This window comes from Saccoglossus kowalevskii, chromosome 1, assembly GCF_978046115.1.
Source record: "Saccoglossus kowalevskii chromosome 1, keSacKowa6.1, whole genome shotgun sequence".
Taxonomy (NCBI): Eukaryota; Metazoa; Hemichordata; class Enteropneusta; family Harrimaniidae; genus Saccoglossus; species Saccoglossus kowalevskii.
The window spans coordinates 11580551-11605945 of NC_140641.1; the positions used below are offsets into that span (position 1 = coordinate 11580551).

Here is a 25395-nt window from a genome sequence, read left to right on the forward strand (position 1 = left end):
GACATTTGATATATATTTATGAAAATAAACATCCGATGAGTGCATTTAAATTTTAAAAATAATTACAAAAGTCGATACGTGTCGTTTATTAGCGTGTCCAATAGCATTTGAGCTTATTGAGAGTGACTACAGGTGTCAGATGATTTTACAACATGGCTGTCGACGATGTGTGGGCCAGTGTTACTCAGCACTGTTGACAAACAGGTACTTTATGAATTTATTCTTTTAGACTGATGCAATACATTGATTCAAATGGCTGATGTATTTGTGGGAATCAGGTTCACTTTTCTGTAATATTACATTTAATCAAAGGAAAAGTAAATGCTCATGCAATATCGTAATATTTCAAACGTACTTACATTTTAACTTCGGCCAATTTGTCAAAATGATCGAAGTTGTCTGACTGATCCACCGTTGCCCCTGGTGAAAATTTATGATTTATACGACTTGTCACATCTGGGAAGGAAAAGAGCGCACCTGTGAGTTAATATTATTTATTTTGAAACAGAAACTTCTATGCTTCTGTTTTAAACATTATACTAATATCCGGATGACGATGACACCACACCATATCATAGAGCCTGTAGCTAGATACGTGTTGGGGGCGGGTGCTGTTTTTCATTAGTTGTAGGATACACTGCAATACACGCGGTCAGTAAATTACATACTCACGAAGTTACGTTTTAGTTGTTGTCTTCAGGAAAAAAAATTATAATTCTTTCAATCTACTAATGAAATGCAAAATGCAGCACTGAAGAAATTAATACATGTACTGTTTTTGATGATAAAATACATGTACATGTTTTGTTGACACAGTGAATGTAAAACAGTACTGAACAATTTAAATGGAATTATAAAAATGCTGTGTTTCATGTAATCCATTTTCTTGTTATCTCCCATTATATGTATAAAATTACATTATAACAAAACATTTTCTATGGTATTGTTTTAAAATTATCATGCTTTGATTGTTATATATATATTTGTCAGGGTATAGTGAATGATTCAAGACATATTCAGTTTTGGTATGATTTTTTATATGTATAAAACAGTATATAATAAATGTATGATATTATGCATTATAAATTGTTTATAAATTTATTATTCCAGGTGGCCTCTAAGCCAGACAATACAGTATGAATAACAAAGGTCAGCAAGCCAAAAATAAAATAGCTAACTGGTAAACAATGTGTTTTGAAAATACATAGTTAGAGGTAATCATTTGATAAAGCGAGAGTGTTCTAAAATGGTGTCGCATTTGAGATTAGAAGCACGCCAGAGATACGAACAACAAGTATGTCTGTCATGTGTAACTGGTCTATATGGGTGCAGATGGAAACGATATCAGCGCTCTACTTCTGATACATCATGGGTAAGTTTAATTTAACAAAATATAATGTTTTATTTATAGTTTATTGAATATTTGGTAAAAAAAAATGAATACAGCTGCCATTAAATTACGTAATCCAGTATGAGTCGTACTGACAATCATAATCTTAAAATCGTATTGTATTTATAGCACATTTTTTTCTTGTATTCATTGGGAAAAAGAACTATAAAAATTCATTCTGCTTATTTTCCAATTAAGGTTTTCAAAAAAAAAGCAAAAAAAATTGTGAAAAAGATTGTACTGTTTAGTAATATTGCAGTTGTTTATGAAACAGGAACATTACTTATAATTAGTCTACCTTGAGATGAACTGAAAATATATTTTCTCTGTGGTTATAAATCAGAACAAGTCTGTTATAAATTAACTATGAAAGCTGCTAAGGTCAAAAGAGCAATGATAGAATGGTACTTGTATAGTGTTTTGAGTCGGTCAGAGTTAATTGACCTCTATTCTCAGGTGTTATTAATAATTTAGTTGTCCAAATTGATATTCATATACTATTGCATTTTTTTGTTATACAATGATGCATATGAAAACAAGTTGGTGGTCCTATTAGAAAAAAGTGGTGTGACATAAATGGTTAAATGTTAGGAACCCAGTTACTGTCAGTCAGTCAGTTGTGTATTTAAAATACTATCATTGTATACATAATTCAAAACTGTATGTATTACTGTATTTGCGTAAATGACAGAGGTAAGTCTATGGCCAAACTAAGTCATATTTTGAATACAATGAAGTTTTACCTATGCAACTAATGAAAGAATGTGCTCTATAGTTTCTTTTCATTTTATTTGATTCTATTGTGTCTACAGAAAGAAAGAATATGGTTCATCATTTCAATCCTCGGCTTTAGTTTTATGGTGTTATGGCTGTACTTTTGGTTAATCATAAGAAATGACTGGGATGACGTGAACTGGTGAGAACAAACATTTTTTTAACTCTTAATCTCACTGCTCAGACATATTCACTGTTTTGTTTTGTTTTAATTTTAGTGGATTCTATTTCAATGTTGCAGGGATATTTAATATGTTATAAATTCACTGTTTTAAAAAGGGAAACAAATACATTCTTTGGTTAACTTTGCATATTCAGCCCTCAGTGAAATAAGCGAAAAAAAACCCCAGCAAATAATTAAACTTATCTGCTACACAGAATGGTAGTACAAATTCAAACTGTGACAATAGCAATAGATGGATATCAAAAGATCACTGATATCACCTTTTTTTATTTGTTCATATGGATGGTGTAGCATGTGTTTGACATTTGTCATGTTTTGCATTGGTATTTTGACTAATGTAATAAGGGTCATAAACAAGTGTGGAATTATCAGAACACCTTTCTGAGCATCAAAACATGCATTATTGCATGTTGGTTTTACTGTTATATATAGCAAATCAACTCTTTATCTATTCATATGCTATGTACATGTTCTCCCCATCGGGTCTGAAACAGGAACTGATGTTTTGGTTTTTATTTTTTCCTCCAATGTCATTTCCAATGACATGCCCCGGCTGATTCTTATACACAGGTTTTTGCTTTCATATGCAATTACCTCATCCTTTTCCTTTAGAATATCTGATGTATAACTCATAAGAGATCACTTTGTGAAGTACTGAGACTGTGTCATTTTCAATGAATTGTTAATTATAACTTATAATTATTAACTTATAATTCGGTCTCCGTCCATGTGTCTGTGCGTCCGTCCGGAGTCATATCTCAGAATCCCTTGGACTAATTCCGTTCATTCTTTGCATGTGCCTAGTACTTTATATAGTCCATGGGCCAGAAAAGGAAACCCTCCCCCCCTTTGGGGATTTTTCAAGATGATGTTTTTCGCATACCTTAGGGTGTGTCTGACAAGAATTAGGTTGTCTGCCATCTTCCCAATGGTGGGCGTGGCCACAAGGCCGCCATTTTGAATATATAATGAGTAAACCAGTTTTCAGGCTCTGGTACTGGAAAATTATATTTAAGCCTTACGTTTTACATTGTATGCTACATTGTCAATATCCATAGCCAACATACATTATTTTGGCACCTTTCTTATAGGAGCGTGGTTAATAAATCATCTATTTTGAATATATAATGAGATTGGCTGTAATAATTGCTTCTATGTTTTATTCAATATTAAATGCACTGTCAGTAACTGAACAATATATGTATTTGGATTTCTTGAGCTGAAAACATCATTAATCATCACAATCAAATATTACATCTGTTAAGTTGGTAATTTCAGGAGATTCATCTTCCTCAGTGGAGTCCTGAGAGTCATCCATTGCTATCAAATCAACAATCTCTTGTGGCATTACATCACCCTCAATCCATTTGTAATCAAGCTTTTCATCAGTTATATACCAGCCATGGCCATCTGGTGTTGGTACCTGTGGATGTGCTTGATTTGCTCTGCACCAAATGAGAGCTTGGTAATTAGCCCTTCTTATATGCATTCGAAGCGCTGCTTTGCAAGGTGGTAAGATACTCATATCAACTCCATTATAGCTTGACAAAACTGTACCCTGTTTTGAGCTGAACTTTTGCATGAATAACTCAAGTCGAAGCTTGTTTATATCACATGATGCATATGTTCTCTTGTACAAAATACACGTGAAGTGCTCCAAACTTTCAAATACACGATCATCTACATCAGGTGTGGTTCCTAGTGTTAGGAATGTCTCAATAAATTCTGGATGCTGCTTTAGAATTTTCAAGGCAACAGTTTTCCTTTGCGAACAAAAGCACTGATTGTGTCACACCCAGAAAATGCATGAAGTGCGGGTAAAGCTGAACATACATGTATGTCTTTCCCTGTTTCTGCAATGACTTTATGAAGGTCTATAAGTCGTCTTTTGTTCGAAACTTCTGTATCAAATAATAGTGAGTTTGTAATACATTGCCCAAATTTGAGTAACAAAACAAAGACATTCGTATCAGGGGATCTTACAACAATTGTTATATCTGGTGAACTTGAGGCAATGTGAAGGCAGTGCAAGACTATTCGACTATCAGCTTCTTCTTGTGTTGAGTGCAACTCTTCTACCTCTGCTACTTCAGTAGTCAGTCCATCTGTAGTCGACAAAGATATGCACATCTTCTCACACACAAACTACATTTCTTCCCAGTAACCTATTGGCATATTTGTCCTTCTTCCGTTCTTCTAGAGGCAGTTTAATCAATTGTCGCTTGTTTTCTGCATTTGACAAGAATGTCTTCCAGTCTCGTGGTATTTTTGTAAGGGCACCTTTGATCATGTATGATTTTGATACGCCTCTGCGGGTTCTCTCTGCATCTTTTATGGGCATAGGGAAATATGTGTGGGTTACAAAATCCACACGTTGTACCTTTGGAAGCTGGGAGAACAATGTTTCCGCTAAGTCTCCAAACGTGCTTGGTAGACCTGTTTGGGATTGGAAAAGTGCATTTCCATCAATGACATAATCTGTAATATTTTGATTTGGTCGTTCTGTTAAGGCTACATTCTCCTCAAGGTAGTGCATCAGTTTTGACTTGTCTGTCTTTGCAGGAGACCCATCAGATGTGGCAAAGAACCACGGTACAGACCCCAGTTGATAGCTAAGTGCCTTTCCCAAGTTGATGTTATGTCTAGTTGCAAGCAATGCAAGTTGGCCAAGAACATTTCATTCTGCTGTGATCTGTTTTGGTTTCTTCTGTGTTCCTTTCACTGTCACAGTTTTGGCAAGTGACGCAAATGTCTTCAATTTCAACTTCTTTATTGGGTCATTGAATTGCTTTGTTTTATTGACCATTCGCTCTTCAACAAAGGAATTATATGCTGTTTTTCCAAGACTTGAACCTGAAAGGAGGTCCCGTTCTACATCAGTCGGTGCTGGTGCACCCGAGGAAAGACAGTAAAGAACATTTTTATTGTCAACTTCAAAGGGGTTGATGAAATTATCAATCGCATCAATGACCTTACTAACAGCTTCTTCACTGTGAAGTATTTCTGACGTTCTAACATCCTTGTGTGATGTGCTCTCAGGGCTATCCATCTCAGCTATTTCCATTGTGGCCTGAACATACGCTGCTCTAGTATGCCTTGTCATACACCATCTATAATAAGCTGAATAATTCTGACTGAAACCTACAAGTCCTCCATGTGATTTAACATGCCGGTTAATGGTCTGTTCTATAGTAATGTTTACTGCATTCCTGGAGGATGGAACATCTGACTTATTCACGCTAAATCCATCCTGCCTTAGAATTTCTTCAGCACCAGGATGTGACTTGTCCAAATTAAGGAGTATAATCAAATAAACTGTAGCATATCGGGCATATTTTACATGATTATAGCTAAAATACATTGGAATGAGCTACTGGAGACAATTACAATGAAGATCAAAGTTGTTCTCCTTTGTTGCTCTGATAAATCGTAGGATGAGCCATACGTTATCCATATAAGTGATCCAATATTGAGCTGTTTTTCCAAGCTCTCCTCTGCGAATTTTATCTTTGAACATTTCATATTGTGAAATCATCATCAAACATGTGTTACTGGCCATAACTTCTGACAGTGATTCATGGTTTGGAGCTTGAGCTAGAGTAATCAAATTGTCTATAGCTTCCTTGTTTAGTATTCTACCCTCAGTTTCTTCATATGCTCTTAGAAGCAAACGTTCAAATGCTTCAAGCATTATTTTATGAACACGCATGGATCTGTTATAATGCTTACCTGACATCACCTATGCAATTGACCCACTTGCACAAATGTCTGCTTCAACCAGAATGTCTTCAAAGCCACTGCACTGCAGGTGTTGACCAAGAGCACCAAGATATGAACATATTGTGTGGAATACGCCTAATCTTACTAGAACATCACTGAAAAGCACTGGGTTCTGCCAGACAATTGTATAGGCCTTCTTGGCTACAGTCAAATCAAAAGTGACAATTGTATACTGTTGTCCAACTTCTCTTGATACAGCCTGTGACAATCTGATAATGTGTTGTACTGTTGAATTCTCAGTAACAGGAGCATTTATGGGAGCCATATAATCTACAGTGGTTTGTCTATCTGCTTCGTCATTGTTGCTTCCTGTGAGAGTTAACCATCCTGCCCATCCAGGCACTGTTTGTGAAGAGTCCTTTAACAAAGTCCTACAGATCACCCACAGACTGTCAGAAACTTTGGCATAATTTACTGCCTCTGGGTGTGTTGCACTAGTTCTACCAATTTTCAGGTTTGGTTCTGTTTTTCCTTTTGCATAGCATGGTTCTATTTCAGTAGAAATGTATGCTACAGATCGTTTCTTTGTTTTTGCCAAAGAAACCTGGTCATGTAGAGAGCTAACACTTGTGTCAGAAGAAACCTCTTGCATGATGATACCCAGTGTAGGAAATTCCTGCCCGTCCGCACGCCCGAGACGGGTAACTTTCGTATTGGACTGGTTGAATTTCAAACTTCCCTGTCCGGTGGTCAGGTAACATGTTACCACATTTTTCCGCCGAAATTAAAATAAAAACAAGCTACCATTCTTTATATGTGCTCTAAACATTTTAAACAGAAACGTGATCAGCCAAAACTATGAAAATATTGCATTGCTGTCTCACATCGCGACTTGCCGACACGCATTCTCAAACCACAACACGGAATCCATTGACTTATTAACATAATAATAGGTACGTGACCTCGGGTCAGGTCCTATCTCCCATGGTGCAGTGAGACTTCCGATAACCCCTGACCAGTTCTATCGTTGCGTAGTTTGTTTACAAAGTTTTCATTTCGCGTACAACATGTATCGTTTTTTGGGGATAGACCCTCCAACAAAGAAACAGAAGTCGAGCATCGATAGAATTGCGGCAAATAAGGAGTATGACCAGTCAAAACGTACTCGCAAAATAGTTCCAAGCTGGAAGACGGTGTTCAAAGAATGGCTGGTCACCGATGACACCGGTAATCATACGGTGTATTGCCGTATCTGCCGGGCTATTTACGGGCCGTTATCAAACCGCAAAATACCAGACAAACTCCGTAAGTACGGAAAGGGATGTACCAACTTAAAACATGATGCCCTTACATGCCATGAAATGTCAATTGGTCATAAACGAGCCAAATCGATATCACACTTGGCGGAAGAGGGCTTTTTCTTTCTACTATAGCATTACACATTGCAGTTTCAAGTTCAAGTATACTTGAGTATGAAGCACAATGACCAAATCTATTCAAAAGACTAATTAACTCAGCACTACCTGTGAGATGCCTAAGTGTCATACCAAGAAGAAGATGTTTTGGCATCACCCATTGAGACCTGGTAACAGCTTTACAAAGATCCTGTGAAAGGGAATTGACCAATCTCTCCTTTTTGCCTGGACCTTTTTTACCTGTTATCAACCATGAGAGAAATTCATATAAAAGAGGTGGGGGTTGAATGCTACCACTAAGTAGGAAACTTTGAGATGGTGGCCATGGCATCACAGGAGATTCTTTCTGAGCACCAATAATAATCCTACGTAACACTGTTGCAGCTTCTTCTAATCTCTTTCCATTGGATGCTGCAGTTTCAAATGCGACCTCAACAGCCAAACCTTGTGGAACATCTGAACAATAAACAAGGTCACTTCTATAGCTTGGCTGCCAAAATTTTAGTTTACTACCAAACTTCCTCATGAGTTTTGCTTTCAACTTATCAGTTTTGTATTGTGGGTTGTAGAATTCTGGACATGAACTCCAAGTACTTCTCCTTTAGCATGGTTATTCGTTCCACATTGGAACCTTTGATAATACTATCCTCAACATACTGGTACAGGTATTCAAATGCCTTGTCATGAGCTTTTTGTTCCTCTATGGCCTTTCTATCCTTAGTGTTTCTTTCATGTCGATCCCCTGTACGAGTATAATCTCTACGACAAGAGGGATGATAGTGTGCTTCTTTGGCAATTAGGTCAACATCCTGCACTTTGACCAACACAAGTTTGTCTTGCTTTTTCATTGCAGCATCTGTAATGGACATCTCTGCACTCTTTGTTACACACTGTACCAGCTTTTCCTCTTTGCCTTGTCTTTTTATACGATTTTTGTGGCAGAACAGGCATTCATTTGCAGGAAACAATACACATGGAGACTGTGTTGTTCTTAGCCTCTTTGAAGTACTTGGCTCACCTTCATCCTCATCAGGAAGAGATCGTCGTTTCAATATCTTTGATACATTTATAAAATTGCTGTAGCACCACTTATGTGTTCCATGTAAGTTCTTGTTGAAATTGGTTGGTACATTCGCGCAAATGTCATGCAATTTTTCATTTGTTGTGCCTCTTTTCTGGTGAAATTCAATAGATTTTTTGATCTTCTGAAAACTTGTTTCAGTCAATGATCTAATTTTCTTCTCTGATTTGTTTCTGGAATAATGGATTATGCATTGCAGAGTCTTGTTCTTTGTTTGTTTAGCTCTCAATCTGGAGGATTTCAAGTTGACAGGTTTTTCATCAGTGTTGTGTACATTAAACATGTTGAACTATTACTGACTGGCAAACTGGGAAGTAATGAAAGTGAATTGAACTTTACAATGACATTCAATTTTGTTTACTTACAATGAATGTTAAGAAAACACTTATATACTTATAAATATGTAAAATAATAAACAAAACAAAAGTATTGAATTCCATGCATAAGGGAAGTAAATATCATTTTTATATAACTGAAACAAATTACTAAGTAGATGAAATAATCATATCACTGAAAGAAAAATTAAATACATTACACATGAATAAATAAATGAATGAATGAATGAACGAAAGGAAGAACAAATGAATGAACAAACGAACGAATTAATTAATTAATTAATTAATTAATATTACAATTAATTAACTGATTATTTAATGAATTTATTATTCAACTTATAACTATTTGTGTCTTACATTTATGCACAATATATGTACCTGACCGCGAATATTAGCTGTTGGCTTTGATTTGTCTTTGTATTTTGACCAATGTCTTAAAAAGGTGGAAACACAGTAACTACTACTACATTTATGTATACTTTTTCTATAAGACTTTCAAATCTGTAAATATAAATAGATATTCAATCATCATTAAAAGATGTGCAAAGTAAATGACATCGTTTTTTTCTATTTAGAGTGACTACCATGAAGCTATAATTTAGCAGTGTTTAAGCGATTGTTATAAGGTGTTGGAGTTAAAATGAGTGCCAGATGAAGTACACTGACACATTTTTCACATGCATGTGGTTTGCATTAGTGTTACAACATAATTATTGAACAAATAAATCATGTGAGTTGATATATATCCCTCTACAATTCATCTTAATCGCCTGCACACACGTTTTCTCATTATAAATTCAAAATGGCGGTCGTGTGGCCACGCCCACCATTGGGCAGATGGCAGACAACCTGATTCTTGTCAGACACACCCTAAGGTATGTAAAACACATCAACTTGAAAAACCCTATAGGGGGGGAGGTGGGTCAAGGGCTGGCCCATGGTCTAATATGGGACATATGCACATGCAGTGGTTTAGTGATTCAATTCAAAATGGCCGACTGGCAGCCATCTTGTTTTTTGAAAATGTTGTCAGTTGTCATTCAAACTTGGTACATAGATTATACATGTTAGGATACATGTCCATGACGATTTATTTCACAATTGGATCAAAGATGGTTGACTGGCAGGCATCTTGTTCTTGTTTTTTTATATGGTATCTTGAACGTGCTCTGTCAGTTTTCATTCAAATTTGGCACATACATGTACTTTATACGTGTTAGAATGCATGTCCATGATAATTTGTTTCAAAATCTGGTCAAGGATGGCCAATTGACAGCCATCTGACTTTTTATTTTGGCCATATTACTACTACATGGAACACGTGTTTTGATGTAAATAAACAATCTGTTGTATACACCACTTGGAACTCAAGTTTCAAGGACACGCTCGCAACAACCCCTCCGCTTTAATATGATGGGCATAAAAAGAACTTCCAGAAATTTAACTGGGACTGTGTCATTTTCAATGACTTGTTCTTATCTTTAATACTTAATGAATAGACTAATGCAGTATGGCAGGTGAATTAGGTCTGCATTTATCAAATTATTTTGGTATACATGTATGTATCATTTTACTAACATCTGAGATCAGCTCAACAAGTCTTGCAGTAGTACATACCGTACATTTACAGGTACCACATTATGTGTTATATAGGTAAAATTATATTTTTCTTATTCTTTCACATAGGTATGTCTATGATGCACTAGGTTTTTGGTTTGACTGGTTTCTACTTTTTCTGGTACTCGTCTTAATATTCTTTATATATACAGCAATAATGATGGTAAGTGACAAGTTAATTAGATGACATTTGTACACTGCATTTATGCTACATTGATTGAGTTTATTTCCCTCCTACCTGTCACAGAAATGATACTGACTACCGGTACCAGCAAGTCATATTATAATGTATCCAAGTGTATGTTCCTATTATCCGCAAGGTGTGATGATAGTATTACTGAATCAACACTAGGTTAGAATACAGTAATGACTATTCAAGTCAGAAAGTATATATGATATCTGGCCAATACATTGTAAATCATAGTGATTGTGTTTTTTTCTCTTTGTTAACAGGTCCTTGTCCTGTGTCATATCATGGTTGGACAAGAAATTTATTTACATTGGCTACATAAAATAATGGTCATTTTAATTTTGATTTCTTCTGTTTTTACTATTGTTATATTCTGTAACCTGTCTCCAGCAGAATGGTCTCTAGTAAGATTAAGTTTTCTGGTGAGTTGAAATTTAAATTTTGTGAGTAATTGTAATTTTTATGAATTAGTGTTAGTGCCTCGTTTTACCATAGCCATGAATTGATTTTGTACATTATTGATGACATAAGTTCTGTGCTTTTTCTGTATGACAACCAGTGATATTTTTGCCATCTAAGTTTAAATTTCAAAACCAGATTGGCCGCAATATTTGTGCTACTCCTATTTTGGTATTAATTTGATTTGTTTTGAACACTTGGTAGTGCAATACCTTTATGAAAATATACCTGTTTCGATGCATTCCAAAAACAATTCACTTTTGAATTGACTCTGTGTGTGTGTGCGTGCATGTGTGTCCCCATCTGTTCCTTGGCCAATCACATTCAAACATTATATATTTTGGGATACATTTGCACTTCCATTCAATTGATTTAATGTTAAAAATTTATCATCAACTCAAGCTTAATAGCTTTGCTGTCGAGCGGAGCTTATCATATGAGTGATTGTTCGTGTCAACTTTTCACTTTCTCGACTTCTTCTTGAAAACTACAATTTTGTGATGATATCTTAAATTCTCTAATTTTTATGAATATTTTTGTCATTTTTGGTAAAAAGGTAGACCTTTCTTCAATTTGTTCATTTCGTGATGATATCTTCAGTTCTTTAATTGAAATGTGCATTGCTAACAGCGTAGCTATTTCAGCCGAAAGACTGCTTGTTTTTTATTCCTGAACTAGATCTTGGTATATACATTGGACATCATGGGACCTTGATTAATGTCATTTTGCTTTGCCATTGGAAACTATTGTAAACTGCTTAAAACTGCTTTTAATATTTTCAAAATCATGAATATCATGCATTTCTTTCTTTTTTTATTTCATTCATTCCTGAGCCTGACATCATTTTGTCTTTCGTATCAGATTTAGAATGGCTGACTGGTGGCCATTTTTTTGGATGAATGAATGTGGTTCCGAAGCTGTATCTTTGCATACCTTGACTAACCATGTTCAAACTTGATACATTTTTAACATTAAAATAGCCACTATTCAGCCATCTGAAATTGAATCGTCAAACAAATTAATGTGCATATGTGTGACATGATGTACATAAAAGTTTGAACATGATTGGGTGAGGCATATCAAGCATATGGCTCTGGAACAGCCTTCAATCAAACAAATGGTCTCCAGTCAGCCATTTTGAATCTAAACTGATGGTCAAACAAATACAAATTCAGTCATATCTGCCAATTCAGACTCGGATCATGGTTAAACATGGACATGTCTTTGCCATACATTGACTGAGCAATCAAACTTTACAACTGCATTATATATAGTACAAGATATAATATAATGTACTGATTCAAAATGGCTAACTCATTTCAGTTTTTTTTTAACTATGGGGACTCAGTCCTGTCATGATATGACTTGTTGACTTTTAATCAGTTTCTAATCTATTCTTTCTGCTTTATCTGCAGATATTTGCGCCTATTTTACAAATAATAGCAGTAGTGTTACTAACTTGCCTCACATGGCTTATTGCTGGGGCTTGGGCTAAACTTCGTTCAATGGGTAAGTCAGTATGTTCATTTCTTCACACAATACGTGTACCATGTAAACCTGCTAATACTGTTTTTGTTGATGAGAGTTTTTGTGTTTTGATCTTTGTGAAGACAACATTGCATTTATCTTTGCTGCTACATTTCATGATTGTCATTGACTTGTAACACATGCTATAAGTGCTATAGTATTGTATAAGAACCTCTTGTAAGTATACCTGGGAAGTAATATAAAAGATATACCGGTACTAGTAAATGAAACTGATTTCATTTTATGATTCAGGAAGTTTTGGTGAGTATGTATTTTTGGAGAGTATGTAGTTTTGGAGAGTTTTAGACCTTGTCCCTTTGTGACTTATTTTGCTATAATACAAATAAACGTGCAATATTTTTTGCTTTTAAAAGTATACACATGAGTTGCATTGCAATAAATATATTCATTATTTCTTGATTACTCCAACAGGACTTAAAATAGGAGTGTTATCTGTTTATATCTGTATAACATTATTTCTGTATTTAAGTCCATTATTAATGAACTCGCCTTGTGTGACAACTGTTATACCAAGAAAACCATTATTAGTTGGACACAGAGGAGCACAACAGGCAAGTCTTGAATAATAATCTCATTCTCAGTTTATTTGTATGAAACTCATAGATACTGGTCATAACATACTGGTCCATCTTTTTTCTTCTTGCAGCTTGCTCCAGAAAACACTATGAGTGCTTTTGTTACATCAGCAAAATATAGTGTATATGGTTTTGAGTCTGATGTCCAGATAAGGTAAATATCTAACTAATATTTACGTTTTTGGATTGTTACACTTGGGCCACAGATGTATGAGATGAAACTATTGGTTGAAAAAGATCTTAAATTGCCCCTTCGATTCCCTAGATTAAAAGGCAGACTTTTAAAATGTTGATTATAATGGAAAATAGAAGACTTACCTGTATCCAAAGTACATAGCATACAGACAGTAGGGATTTAGACATGGTTCTTCATACCCTATCCTGTAAAATAGGCTTCACTATAGGAAGGACTGAAAATTAAGGCTAATCCAAAGAACAAGTTGTGTTCACAAAGTTAGTACAAACTAGAGGAGGATAAAAAAGTACTAAGAAAGAACAAATTGCCAGGTCTTTTAATTTTGATTTCTCAGTATAATAACCAGGGAGTTAATTTGTTAAATTCAAAAACCACCTTCCCTAAAAAATGTCACTTGCTACATTTTGAGTTCCTGTAGAACGGTTTTATTTCAAGCATATTCACTTAATGTCATGAATTTTCCAGAGAAAACTATGTATTGTACTGTTATTTTATATTTTCATGTGCATTTAATTTTGCGAATTTTACTTATCATATATAATTAATGAAATTTACAGTACTGGTGAAAAATAGCTAGTTCTAGTGAAATACCCAGTACCATGTTAAATGACTCCATGCACCATACCATGCACCATGAAACCTTATTACAATTTATATTTCTTGCAGTGCCGATGGTGTGCCATTTCTTTTACATGATAAATCATTGGAAAGAACAACTAATGTTGAAGAAGTTTTTCCTGATAGAGCTTCAGATGACCCTTCTACATTTAATATTTCGGATTTAAAAAAACTAGATGCAGGATCCTGGTATGTTACGGTATGTACACATTGCTATCTATCCATCTCATCAATATTGTCATAGTCATAATATGATTTTTCCAAACAAAAGTTGTGTGGAACCATGTATTGGGGGGAAAAAAAATCAGTTGTGTTTCCATTCCATTGAGTTGATGTTTGTACTGTGTCGTTTATTGCATAACATATTTTATCATAATCATATTTTACTTAGCTGAGTTACTTTTGTTCTAAAATTAGTTGAATTGTAAAACTTCACATGTGTATTAAAGCAGGAGGGTGGTCACCTGCACCTGCAGACCTTAACCAAAGTTCCCCCAAAGTCGCATTTGTTAGTGAATGGATCTCGGCCAGTGGAATTGGCCTTCCCATTGAGTCTGTGGCACACTCACCCAGGGTAGGGGTTGACCCTTTGATATGCAGCCTAATGTAGGATTTGAACTTGGGTCTATCGATCATGAGTCTGATGCGACAACCACTATGCTACCAGTATTCTGTTGATTTAACATCCAAGCCTCCCACACACACATACATGTACACACACTTTTGTAAGATCAAGTTTAACTAATTTTTTTACTTGGTATCCATGCCTTCTGAAACGCCCCCGGATTTGACTAAACCTGATCATTGGAAATCATTTTACTTTTCCAAATAATTATGTTATACATGTAGTATCCACTATCGTGAATGGTGGCATTAATGAGTAAACTCCATTTCTATAATGACCTGTTAATGACCATGAAAGATGTTAAATAACTCTGTACCCCATACCTTTCAAAAATTTTTAATGAGCAAAATATGATTAGGAATTCTAAACACTACAAGCAAGATAACTGTATAAACTAAAAGTATCAAAGTGAAAGTTTCAGTGACAAACATTACAACAAATTTGTTTTTGTTTTACAGACAGATCCATTTCGTAATGTTGATAGCCTGTCAGAAACAACTAAAAATTGGTATAGTAATCAAACCATACCCAAGTATACTGACTGGTTGGAGTATGCAGCTCAAGAAAATAAAATAGTTTTATTTGATTTACATCAACCACCAGAAAATCATACATATCATGAAACATGGATTGAACTTGTGGTCAATCTGACATTAACATCATCACTTCCCCAGCACTTGGTGAGTGGCATTAACACAATCTTATCAAATACAAGTTTTATTTTTCTATTTTTGCATATGTTTCTACAGGACTGTTTAGGATTATGAAGTAATTACTTTCATTCCATATGAGATGTTTGCATATTAATGTTGCATTTCCACTTTGTATACAGAAAAACTACTTAACTATTTTACCACCAGTTCCCTCTTTTCATCACAAATCCATAAAATAGTCCCGTTTATAAAAGTCTGCACTTTCCTTAAGATTGGGACAGAAATAGCCAAATTATTTGAGTACAAACTGAAAATTGACTCAAATTGTGTCTGTTGGCTCCAAATTAGGGTTCTTTTCCACAAAGTATTGACAAATATAAGAAAAAAAATGCAGAAAATTTGTGGGCGTAAAAGTCTGGTGGTGAAAATGTTAAACTGTACAGACGCATTAACAGCATTTGCCTTAATGCCCAAAAAGTTTGCTTTGCTACAAATGTATGGTACAGTATGTTTATGTTGGCTACCAAGTAAGAGTTTATCAATGTAACATTGTCTTCTCCATTTTCTCTCTTGCTTTGAAGGTGTGGTGGTTGCCAGGTTCTAACAGAGATGAAGTGATGGAGGCAGCACCTGGATTTGTACAGGTTTCTGGTGGTTATGAATGGTTCTATAATTTAGATAAACTGAATAAACAGTATGATGAGATTAATAATGATCAAATTCAGTAAGTATTTAAACTATAATTTTGATCTGAACATTCTTGATTATGTCACCTGCTGTAGATTAAAAATTCCCCAGTTGAACATTTGTAATTCAAGAGATGTCAGAGTTTTTGTAACTCTTGTTCGTCAAGCCTGTAATTTATAGTTAATGGCTCTAACTGCATCTCAACAATGATTCCTTTAGGAGGCCAGGCTCTGTAAATAAAAGAACAGGGATTTGTGTTTTCGTTCCACCTATCTGTTTGTTCATCCATTTAACAACAGCTCTCAGAAATTAGTGGAACTATTTTGTTTAATGTTGGTACTAAGAAAAGACATAGTAACGTAAAATTCCTAATTGAGGCCGCGGCTTTAATTAAAATTCATTTTTTCAATGGACGAATTCAGATGCGTGAAGTCTTGGTGCGGCTTTAATTAGAGCATTCACTTCGGTAACAGTGGGAATTTTTTTCAAAAAACAAAGGCCAGAAGATATAATGATATGCTAATGAGATGCATGACACTCGATTGCAACTTTGTTGCGATTCTAAGCGCGCTTTCGGATTTTTACACACAGACAAACTTGTACACAAACGAAATTTCACACTGTATAACATACTGCACAATAAATAATATCTACAAATAGATTTGTATGCATTTGCAGCTTACGGTACGGTATACTACAATCTCTTGAATAGACTAATTCGTTAGCACTGGTATAGGTCACAACTGAGAGACAGCTGTCTGACACAGTCGATTGCGTTCGACTACTGGCATGTTCGACTTCTGGCAGAGTGACTGTACATTCCATGTTTAATTTAGACATCGGAGAAATTAAAATAAAAAAAGTCAATCAAAAAAAAAATGTTCGCATGATAACAAGGAAAATACTCAGTATATTATTTAATTGTAATATATATTTATTTCCTTATTTTTTTTTGATAACGAAAAGTATATTCTAAAAGAAGTAAAAACAAAAACGAATGCATTCTTAGTAGCAAATGATCACGGTAACAGTCATGCCGCGTTTCACATAAATGAATAACTTACTTGTTTTCAAAGTGTTACAATTGCTGATTATTACTCAGTAGTGATTATAATAACGTACACAAAATAAATTCGTTGAATTGTTATGAAAATTCAACTTAGTTTCACCGAAAGCGAATGATTTCGGTCACATATAAACACTCGATCCGATACGATATCCACCATGTTTGTTAAAACATCTTTAGTGACTGTTTTTTGACCTGATAGGTCAAGTCGCTAATTAACCAATCAAAACACTGGATAGTGCCAACGTGATGATTAAATTACCATAGCTCATTAAAATATGTTAATGTAGTTCAGCGACCTCATGGTAAACGAAACACAAAAGAGATTTACCGTTGTTGTAGTGCGATCATTTGGCTTTGATTTTGATGGAAAAACGGCATGATTTTTTTTAAATCGAGAAATTAGTTGTTTTCGAAAGATAAGCTGAGCATTGAAGAAGAATTTAACACTTTTGACGATAATAACAGCTCATTGTCGAAACGCAGTTTACCCATTCACGCTACCCACAATAAACCTGTACTCTGGAATAAGCGTCAATGACTACGGAAAACCTAAATTAGACTCTAATCTAAGCGTCAGGAATCATTGAAATGTTCGAAAAATTCTGCCTTAATTTAAAATTTAATGGTACGGTATATCTTTTTCTGAAATATGTGGTGGCTGTTTGGTTTGTGAATGTTTGGGGTGCGGCTTATATTGCAGGCTTTTTCCTGGGATCAAAACTTGTCAATTTCAACATGAAACAATGTCTCAAGTTAGGGGTGCGGCTTCTATTAAAGCTGCGGCCTCAAATATGATTTTTACGGTAGTATACATGTGCACATCGTTTCTTGTTTTGGTGACATCTGAATGACTGGTGGCAATTTTATTAAAATTTCTGTTAGAACCAAATCTCTGTCATGTATGAAAGGAGCATGTACGTACAGTGTATGTACTTGCATTCTTTTTGTAATCTAATTCAAGAGGACTGCCATTGCAGAGCTAGAAATTCATGAAAATCAAGCTGTCATTCTAGAACTGGATCTCAACAGATTGGTTCATATACTGCTGTTTATAACGTGTTGTATATACTCCCAGACATTTAATTATGCTGCCTAATCTTTCATTGTTTATAAAAAACTTGGACAGGGACTACTTATTTGATTATGACATATTATGTATTAAAGTTGCTGCAATTACATTTACATCAAGGTGAAGATAGATATTTTGAAATTCCTTCACTTTGTTTTGGCAATGTAGATGAATGCAGGAACCCAGTCAAAATAGCCAGTTATATGAACTCACTGTGACAAGGTACAAATGGACCTTGAACAAACAATTACTTTTTGGAGGTGGCTGAATTGATAAAACAACAATTTTAATTACATTTTCTCAGTGGTTAAATTTGAGTTTAGTCAGTGATAACCAAGTTGTAGAATTAAAAATGTCTATGCCGGTCAATGATGTGATGAACTAGGTTTTTTTACCAATAAAAAATATATCAAAGTGGAATAATAGCATTTGCATGTGGTTGAATTGCTAATGGAAATAACAAATTATTGTTTTCAGCAATAATCAGATGACCTAACTATTAGTATTGTGGTATGTGGAGATTTCTTGTTAGTGAGGAGTTGTTTAAGTATGATAAATGAATTCTTTTAGTGTAGCCATCCCTTGGGATAATATTATTTGTGTTGTTTTTTTCTATAGGAGTCTTGAAAAAAAAAATGTCTCAACAAATATATATATTGTGAATTCGAAATGGTTGTTCTCTTTATATTGGTGTATTGAACTTCCTACTGTTACAACAGGGGCATGCCATGAGCTGGAGAAGATGGAAGAACCAATGTGGCATTTGGTAAGGCGTCTCCTCAGTATTGTGCATCTAAACTTGTGTATTGTATCTTTGATAGACAACACACATTTTACTGTGTATATTAAGGGACCCATGTGACACTATATATGGTTGTCAATGTATAGCAGCACATCCGTACATGTACCACACATTCATGAAGAGACACTTTTTGTAATACATTATGTGCGGTTCCCATGTACATAAAAAGACGCTGCTTTTACATGTACATAATTCACTGTACACCACACATCAATAATCAGATTAATATATTTACTGTCTTTTTTTTTCTCAATAAGTCTCCTGATGTCTACCTAATTGTGTGGATAACAATAGATGTTGTGTCCGCAATTATCATTGTCATCATATTCTTTATCCAAAGGTAAGTACATGTACTATCATGATAATTTCTATTTTATTAATTTTTACTTTTCAAAATAGACTTTAGCCTTAAATCCTCTCTAGGCAATTAAAGAGCAGATATGATGCAGATTTTATTAAAACAAAATGCAATAGATAGAAAACAAAATGGAAATCAAATCAAATGGCCCGTTTTGTCATTTCTGTTGATGTGGATGAGCAGATTTACAAACTAGACCAGTAATGGACGTTCTATATTACTTTTATCACTTCATTAAATTGGACCAGAAAAAAGAAAATATCTATTCATGAGTTGCTAGACTCTGTTATCATTATTTAATAACTCGTGTTCACCAGTCGATATTCATTTATTTGGATATCAAAATCCTTTGTATACCGGGTATTTACAGTGAGACAGGTTTAACGTTATACACTTTGAACTGTTCTAACATCCTACGTATGTCTACACGCAGACACCGATATTCAGAACACCACGTTGCAGAAACTATTTCCTTAGCTTCTGTCAGTGAACAATTCAACCAAGAATCTGCAAGCACTGTTAAAGAAAAGTTTCGAGCACTCCTGACGAGGTACAAGTGATTGTTAACCCCTAATCACCCCTAAGTTTTAGTGTAATATCTCGTAAATGTGATTGTAGTGCTTGTCTTCTTTAACACATCACTTAGTTTACCTAGTTGCACTAGATAGCAAGTAATCATATAACCAACCACTTAGTAATACATTGTATTTGCAAAAAAATCACTAAATTTTGCAAAACGGGCCTTTCAAATTAACACCATTCTTGCAAGTCTACTCTTGACATATCAAATATAAATCTAATCATTTTATGATTAATTTTGAAACACATTGTCATGATACAATATACTTCTATAACTAACTAAAATTAATATATAATTTTTATAGTATAGGCATAATAAAACATGCATTCTGTTTCACTCTATAATACACCGCTTAGATCATGTGTGTGCTATCCCATAGTTTTTTGGTCAAAGAAAGACTGATATTTGGCATATATATATTTATGTTACATGTAACAGTATTTAATTTTTCTTTACAGAAATATTTAGACCTTTTCACAGGCATTGTCAGTTCTTGTACTTATAAATTATAAACATGCATTTGCGAAAAATATTTGAGGACTCTGTCGTCATTCTCTCTTGTTTCTGACTGTGGGTCACTGTGTATGTGCTACAAATTGAATACTGCAAACCATTTTAATTTGACAAGAGCCACATTTTTTTATCATGAAAATTGCGTATTTTGTAGCAGTAAACATTTCTTTGAAAGGTACGCGCCATGGAGTGTCAGTAACATTAAGCAATTTTTTTCTTCGCGAATGCCATAAAATCCTGAAATTGCAAAAACGGTTTACAGTATATTTTAGGATAAACTTTCCTTTTTATGCCATCAGATATGTCAAATTATAGTCCCTGATAAACCATTGAATAACTATCTCAAAGTGGGATTTCAACGTTAGATATTCAAGAGAACTAGCAAGTTATTTTGACCATTACTGTCTGTGGAAAAATATTACTGTCAACACAGCACATAGTGTTAAACCCATCTAACAATCATGATAATTTCTTACTAATCAGTTTATCTTCTCTTTTTTCTGTTGTCCATGTACAATATGCTGGTGTTTTCAGTAGAAGTCAACAACTGTTGATGTGTACAAACAATTTGTCATACAATAAATAAGATGTCCAACTTCTGTACTGTACAATACTACTGAAAACCCTGTATATAACTATCCTTTTCTCCATTAATGTTGTCCGCTGTCAATTTTCAACAAAATGATTTTACAAAATAATGTGTTACTCTTGACAAATCTGTGGACATTTTGGAAATAATGATTTCTTTTTTAATATAATATACATGTACATGTACCATACTATACATATGGATTTTTATTCTGGCAGCATTTTTGACAAAGAACCAAAAAAACAAAATTTAGAGAAAAAATCATTAATTTTAAACAGATTGGAGTAAATCACAGACTGACTTTAAAACTTTGCTGTGGAACTCTATGGGTATTAACAGGCTGTTATTTTGACAGGAAAGCGCTGTGAAACCCATGGGTGAAACACAAGTTACCTGTACTAAATTACTGTGTACATTCAAGTCATTGTATATTAATACATGTACAGACATTTGATTACAGCATTAGAGACAATATCAAAGGTTCAATGTAGAATAAAAAAAAAAATAATTCCTCAATCTGTTATAGTACCAGTAGGTACCCCCTTCTATTGATCATAAATAAATTTGTCTCATTATACACAAATTGGTGCAAAACCATGTTTTTTATCATAATAAACACCAATGCTAGATTCTATGTGAGGTTTGCTAGATTTGATGATAATTAATCAGTGTGTGTGTGTGTGTCAAATATGAAAAATAAACAATATTTTAACTTTAAAAAAAAAAGTTTTTATGAACAAAGACTCATAACAAAATTGATTTTGTGGGGAAGAGCTTTTCAGGACCAAAATCTCGCCAAACAAAAGAAAAGAAAGTTTTTTTTATCTGACATTGACCTTTTAATGTTGTCCCTTAATAATGCTGTGGTGATATCAATAAGATTTTAGTGAGAATATTAATTATCACTATACTTTCATGTGTAGCTATGTATATATGCTGTATTAGTAGTACATGGCTTTATACTTAAATTAAGGAGGTGTTTCTATGAGAAAAATGAGTCATATTTAGTATAAAACATGTACAATTTTTGGTTTTGATGTGCTTCTAATAGAAGCCAATACAGTATGTGGATTCTTATAGTCAGGCCAACTAAAATAAATTCTGTGTTTCTGGGTTAACCAATGTTGTATTATTTATTCCATGTACTTCCTTCTATGTAGTGAATGACTTAGCACTTAGTTATATGGGAAATATATTCTAAAAAGTAACTTTATATGTTATCTGTTGTTAAAGCATGATTATTTCCTTTCAAAAATCTGGGGGAAAAAAATTATATAAAAATCCTGACCTCTACCTACCCAGTATTATTTAAACTGTAAACCAAAAACACCTAATTTGTTTTATTTGGTCTAAAGAAGCTTGTTAGATGATGTAGATGATACAGGGAAATATGATGCGTTTCAAATTTCTATAAAATTGCCAAAGTTTGAAAGTTCAACATCACTACTGCCGCATTCCAACAAAACAAATTATGCAAACTAATTCAAACAAATTGGTCGTTTGATTGTGGGGAAATCATTTCTCTGATATGTGGCAGCTTTGTTAAAAATTTGCTTTACACGCTGCGGGCATGGTTTTAATAGTTTAACTCTATTTCTTGTATCAGTACTGAAGTACATTTCCTCCACATTATTCTATGTGGCTTAGTAATTTTATTGATACTAATAAATTGTTTTATCACTAATAGACTAAGACATAGACACCTGGACCATGTGCCAGAAGTCATTGGTATGCATTCACCAAGGCGTCCTAAGTCTAGCAAGCGAGATGAAAAGCTAGTGCTGGCACCAAACGAAAACCCAGAAGACCAGTCAATAAGTCGAGATGAAAGTCATGCTAGTATAAACACAGCTGACTTGCCTAATGGGGAGATTAGCACCGACGAATCATTGGAAAGCTTGCCTCAAATGAATCATACTGAAATCCGGGTGGAGTTGAGTTGACTATTTAACCGGTCACATAAATACATGCCTACCGGTACATGAAGTGTTGCAGGCATGCTTTGTAGCTTAGTGTTATGTACGTATTTCACTATTGATACATTAAGTTTGCCATTATGAATCCACCGATAGAATATTCGTCATCACTGTTGCTTGAAATTTGTTGGTGCATACTCACCCAATATAGTATAGCGTATGGTCTTGTAGTTTGTTATTAAAAATAGGCCGCATATTATTGGCATATACAGAGAACTGACTGACTGACTGACTGAACATCATGTTTATTAATATCATTGCAATGAGTTGCCAAGATAAATCAAAACTAGCATTATTTTATTATTATTATATTAATGGTTGGTGTTGAATATATTATTTACCATTAATCTGAATTCTGTATTTATATTATTTACATTCAGTGCATAGAAACTGTTTTTATTTTTTTGAACTACATGTATAGCTGCTCATACGTTATTAATTAATCAGCTTGCCAATTAATACATTTGAAATTGAACCCAAACATATCTAAGAGGTTTGGGGGGGTTGTATATTGCACCTACTTAAACCAATGCCTTGGAATAACCGTTTGCAGGCCAAACGGCAAATGTTAGTGCAAATCATCATATTCAATATTTCTTTTTTGAAATAATGCTTTATACACTAAGTCATGATAGAAATCCCTTGAATTCAGTTGCCAGTAACTTAGAATATTCTGTATGCTCATTTGGTTAAAAGGTAATTTTATTCCCTTTCCTGTCATCACACATGAGCTCACTGGTATGGGGGCATTCAACTCAAGGATCAGACATCTCACTGGTCTATCTTGGAAACAAACAACATCCATTCATTGACCAATTAAAGGTTGATGTACAATACAGTTTGCATGCTATCTACATGTCCCAATTAGGCAACTTGTAATTTTGCTTCAGCTCTACAGAGTAAGGGTAAAACACTACAATACACCAATGCTAGATTTTATGTGAGGTTAGCTTGTTTTATTATTATTTCTATTCCACCAAAATAAGTTGCATTTATAGCCGAATATGTAGTTTTAATGGTAATTACCGGTAGTGTTACCTTGTAATTTATTCTCCAAAGGTGCTCCTATTGCAACATGTTTTACTTGCACACTATGCATTAATTATTTTAGAGGTGACTCATGAAATCAAAATGCTGTTGCTTGAAACATTTTAATTTAATTTATGTAAACGTATATGTATTGACAAGCAATAACTATTATAGGAAGGCTATCTTGGTGTCTTTTATTAGTTATTTATTTCATAGTTTATTTTAGTTGCTAAAGTACCAGCATTTAAAACAAATATTTAGTTATAATGTCAATTCATATTAGGTTGGTTCAAATATGTATTGTAGAACAAGTTGTTGAACTGCCTTACTTAATATATCAGATATCTGGCAAATGTCATTTTTATACATGTTTATGTTCTTATGTGGACTGTAGTTTCACCATTGGCAAGCCAGAACTACAAAAGGATGTAAAACTGTTGCTCAAAATTGTATAGCGTAATGTTACCATGGTTAAATAGTTTGTCAAATGGATTCATTTTCACATTTCTTCAGTACTGTTAATCATAACATTTGGATAGAATATATATCATTTATGTTGGCTCCAAGGAAATTGGACCATACCTTATCTTTCAACGTAGTACTGATTTGTATGTCACTGCATATGGCAAATAAAAATTAACCAAATTTGTTGTCTCGTCTGTGACGTTATTGATCTGTGTTTCCTAAACTGGCAAGTTCTATCGTTGGCCAGTTGATTCAGCTGTTTATATTGAGGGCATATTGTTCTTTTCACACCTTGCTTCATAAAAATTATTTTTGTTGGTAAGTGTACTAACGGATTCCTCAATTAAATTAGCTTGCTATTGGTCTCTTTTTTGGGGGGAACCTTATTGTCCAACTTTTAATAACCAAAGTTTCAATCTGTATTGATATGTGCGCACACATTGTTTTACATTAAAAATACTGGTAGTTAAACAATGATCAATTGCTGAGTGAAATTAACCTTATATTATAACGTTACACTATTGTAAAGTGTGGTAATTATCTGGGAGAATAACCACCAAATGCAGGACACTCTGAGGGGGTCTTAAACCACCTGGGTCATTTATAGAAAACTCACATTCACACAAAGTGAACCATCCTTCTCAATGTTACAAGACTTAAATGCAGTCTCCTTTGATCATCCAAACTGTGAAGTGGCCCTTCTATTGAATTATAAGTTGGCGAGTTATAAAGAAATACTATATTAAAGTAGACTAAGATTACACAGGCATTTTTTCTTTCTTGAACCATTGTACACCTGCACAAAATGAAGTTGAATAACACATGTGCAGCAATATTTACTCTAGACATTATGTAAAATTAAACATTGATCAGTATTA

The 25395-nt window shown here is 34.2% G+C and overlaps 1 protein-coding gene across 4 annotated transcripts; it reads left to right on the forward strand.

Annotated features, from left to right (window-relative positions):
* The first annotated feature begins 129 nt into the window (after positions 1 to 129).
* LOC102801091 (glycerophosphodiester phosphodiesterase 2-like) lies at positions 130 to 24697 on the forward strand. 4 transcript variants are annotated; one of them, XM_085498692.1, is made up of 15 exons: positions 130 to 204; positions 1111 to 1372; positions 2203 to 2306; positions 10586 to 10679; positions 10970 to 11128; positions 12581 to 12674; positions 13125 to 13264; positions 13360 to 13442; positions 14151 to 14301; positions 15186 to 15407; positions 15962 to 16104; positions 18824 to 18971; positions 19265 to 19347; positions 19799 to 19915; positions 22735 to 24697. In XM_085498692.1, the coding sequence occupies exons 2-15, from the start codon at positions 1247 to 1249 to the stop codon at positions 22988 to 22990; spliced, it is 1920 nt and encodes a 639-aa protein (XP_085354818.1). In that variant the 5' UTR covers positions 130 to 204; positions 1111 to 1246; the 3' UTR covers positions 22991 to 24697. The 4 variants fall into 4 exon arrangements, with proteins under 4 accessions (XP_085354818.1, XP_085354824.1, XP_085354826.1 ...); XM_085498693.1 differs by lacking the exon at positions 130 to 204 and adding an exon at positions 436 to 479; XM_085498698.1 differs by lacking the exon at positions 19799 to 19915.
* The last annotated feature ends 698 nt before the right edge of the window (positions 24698 to 25395 follow it).

Excerpts from the sequence above, each read along its gene's own strand:
- LOC102801091 (XM_085498692.1), top strand. The coding sequence starts at position 1,247 with ATGGTGTCGCATTTGAGATTAGAAGCACGCCAGAGATACGAACAACAA. Across the intron at positions 10,680-10,969 it reads TATATACAGCAATAATGATG|GTCCTTGTCCTGTGTCATAT; the intron begins GTAAGTGACAAG and ends CTTTGTTAACAG. Across the intron at positions 18,972-19,264 it reads AAGAACCAATGTGGCATTTG|TCTCCTGATGTCTACCTAAT; the intron begins GTAAGGCGTCTC and ends TTTCTCAATAAG.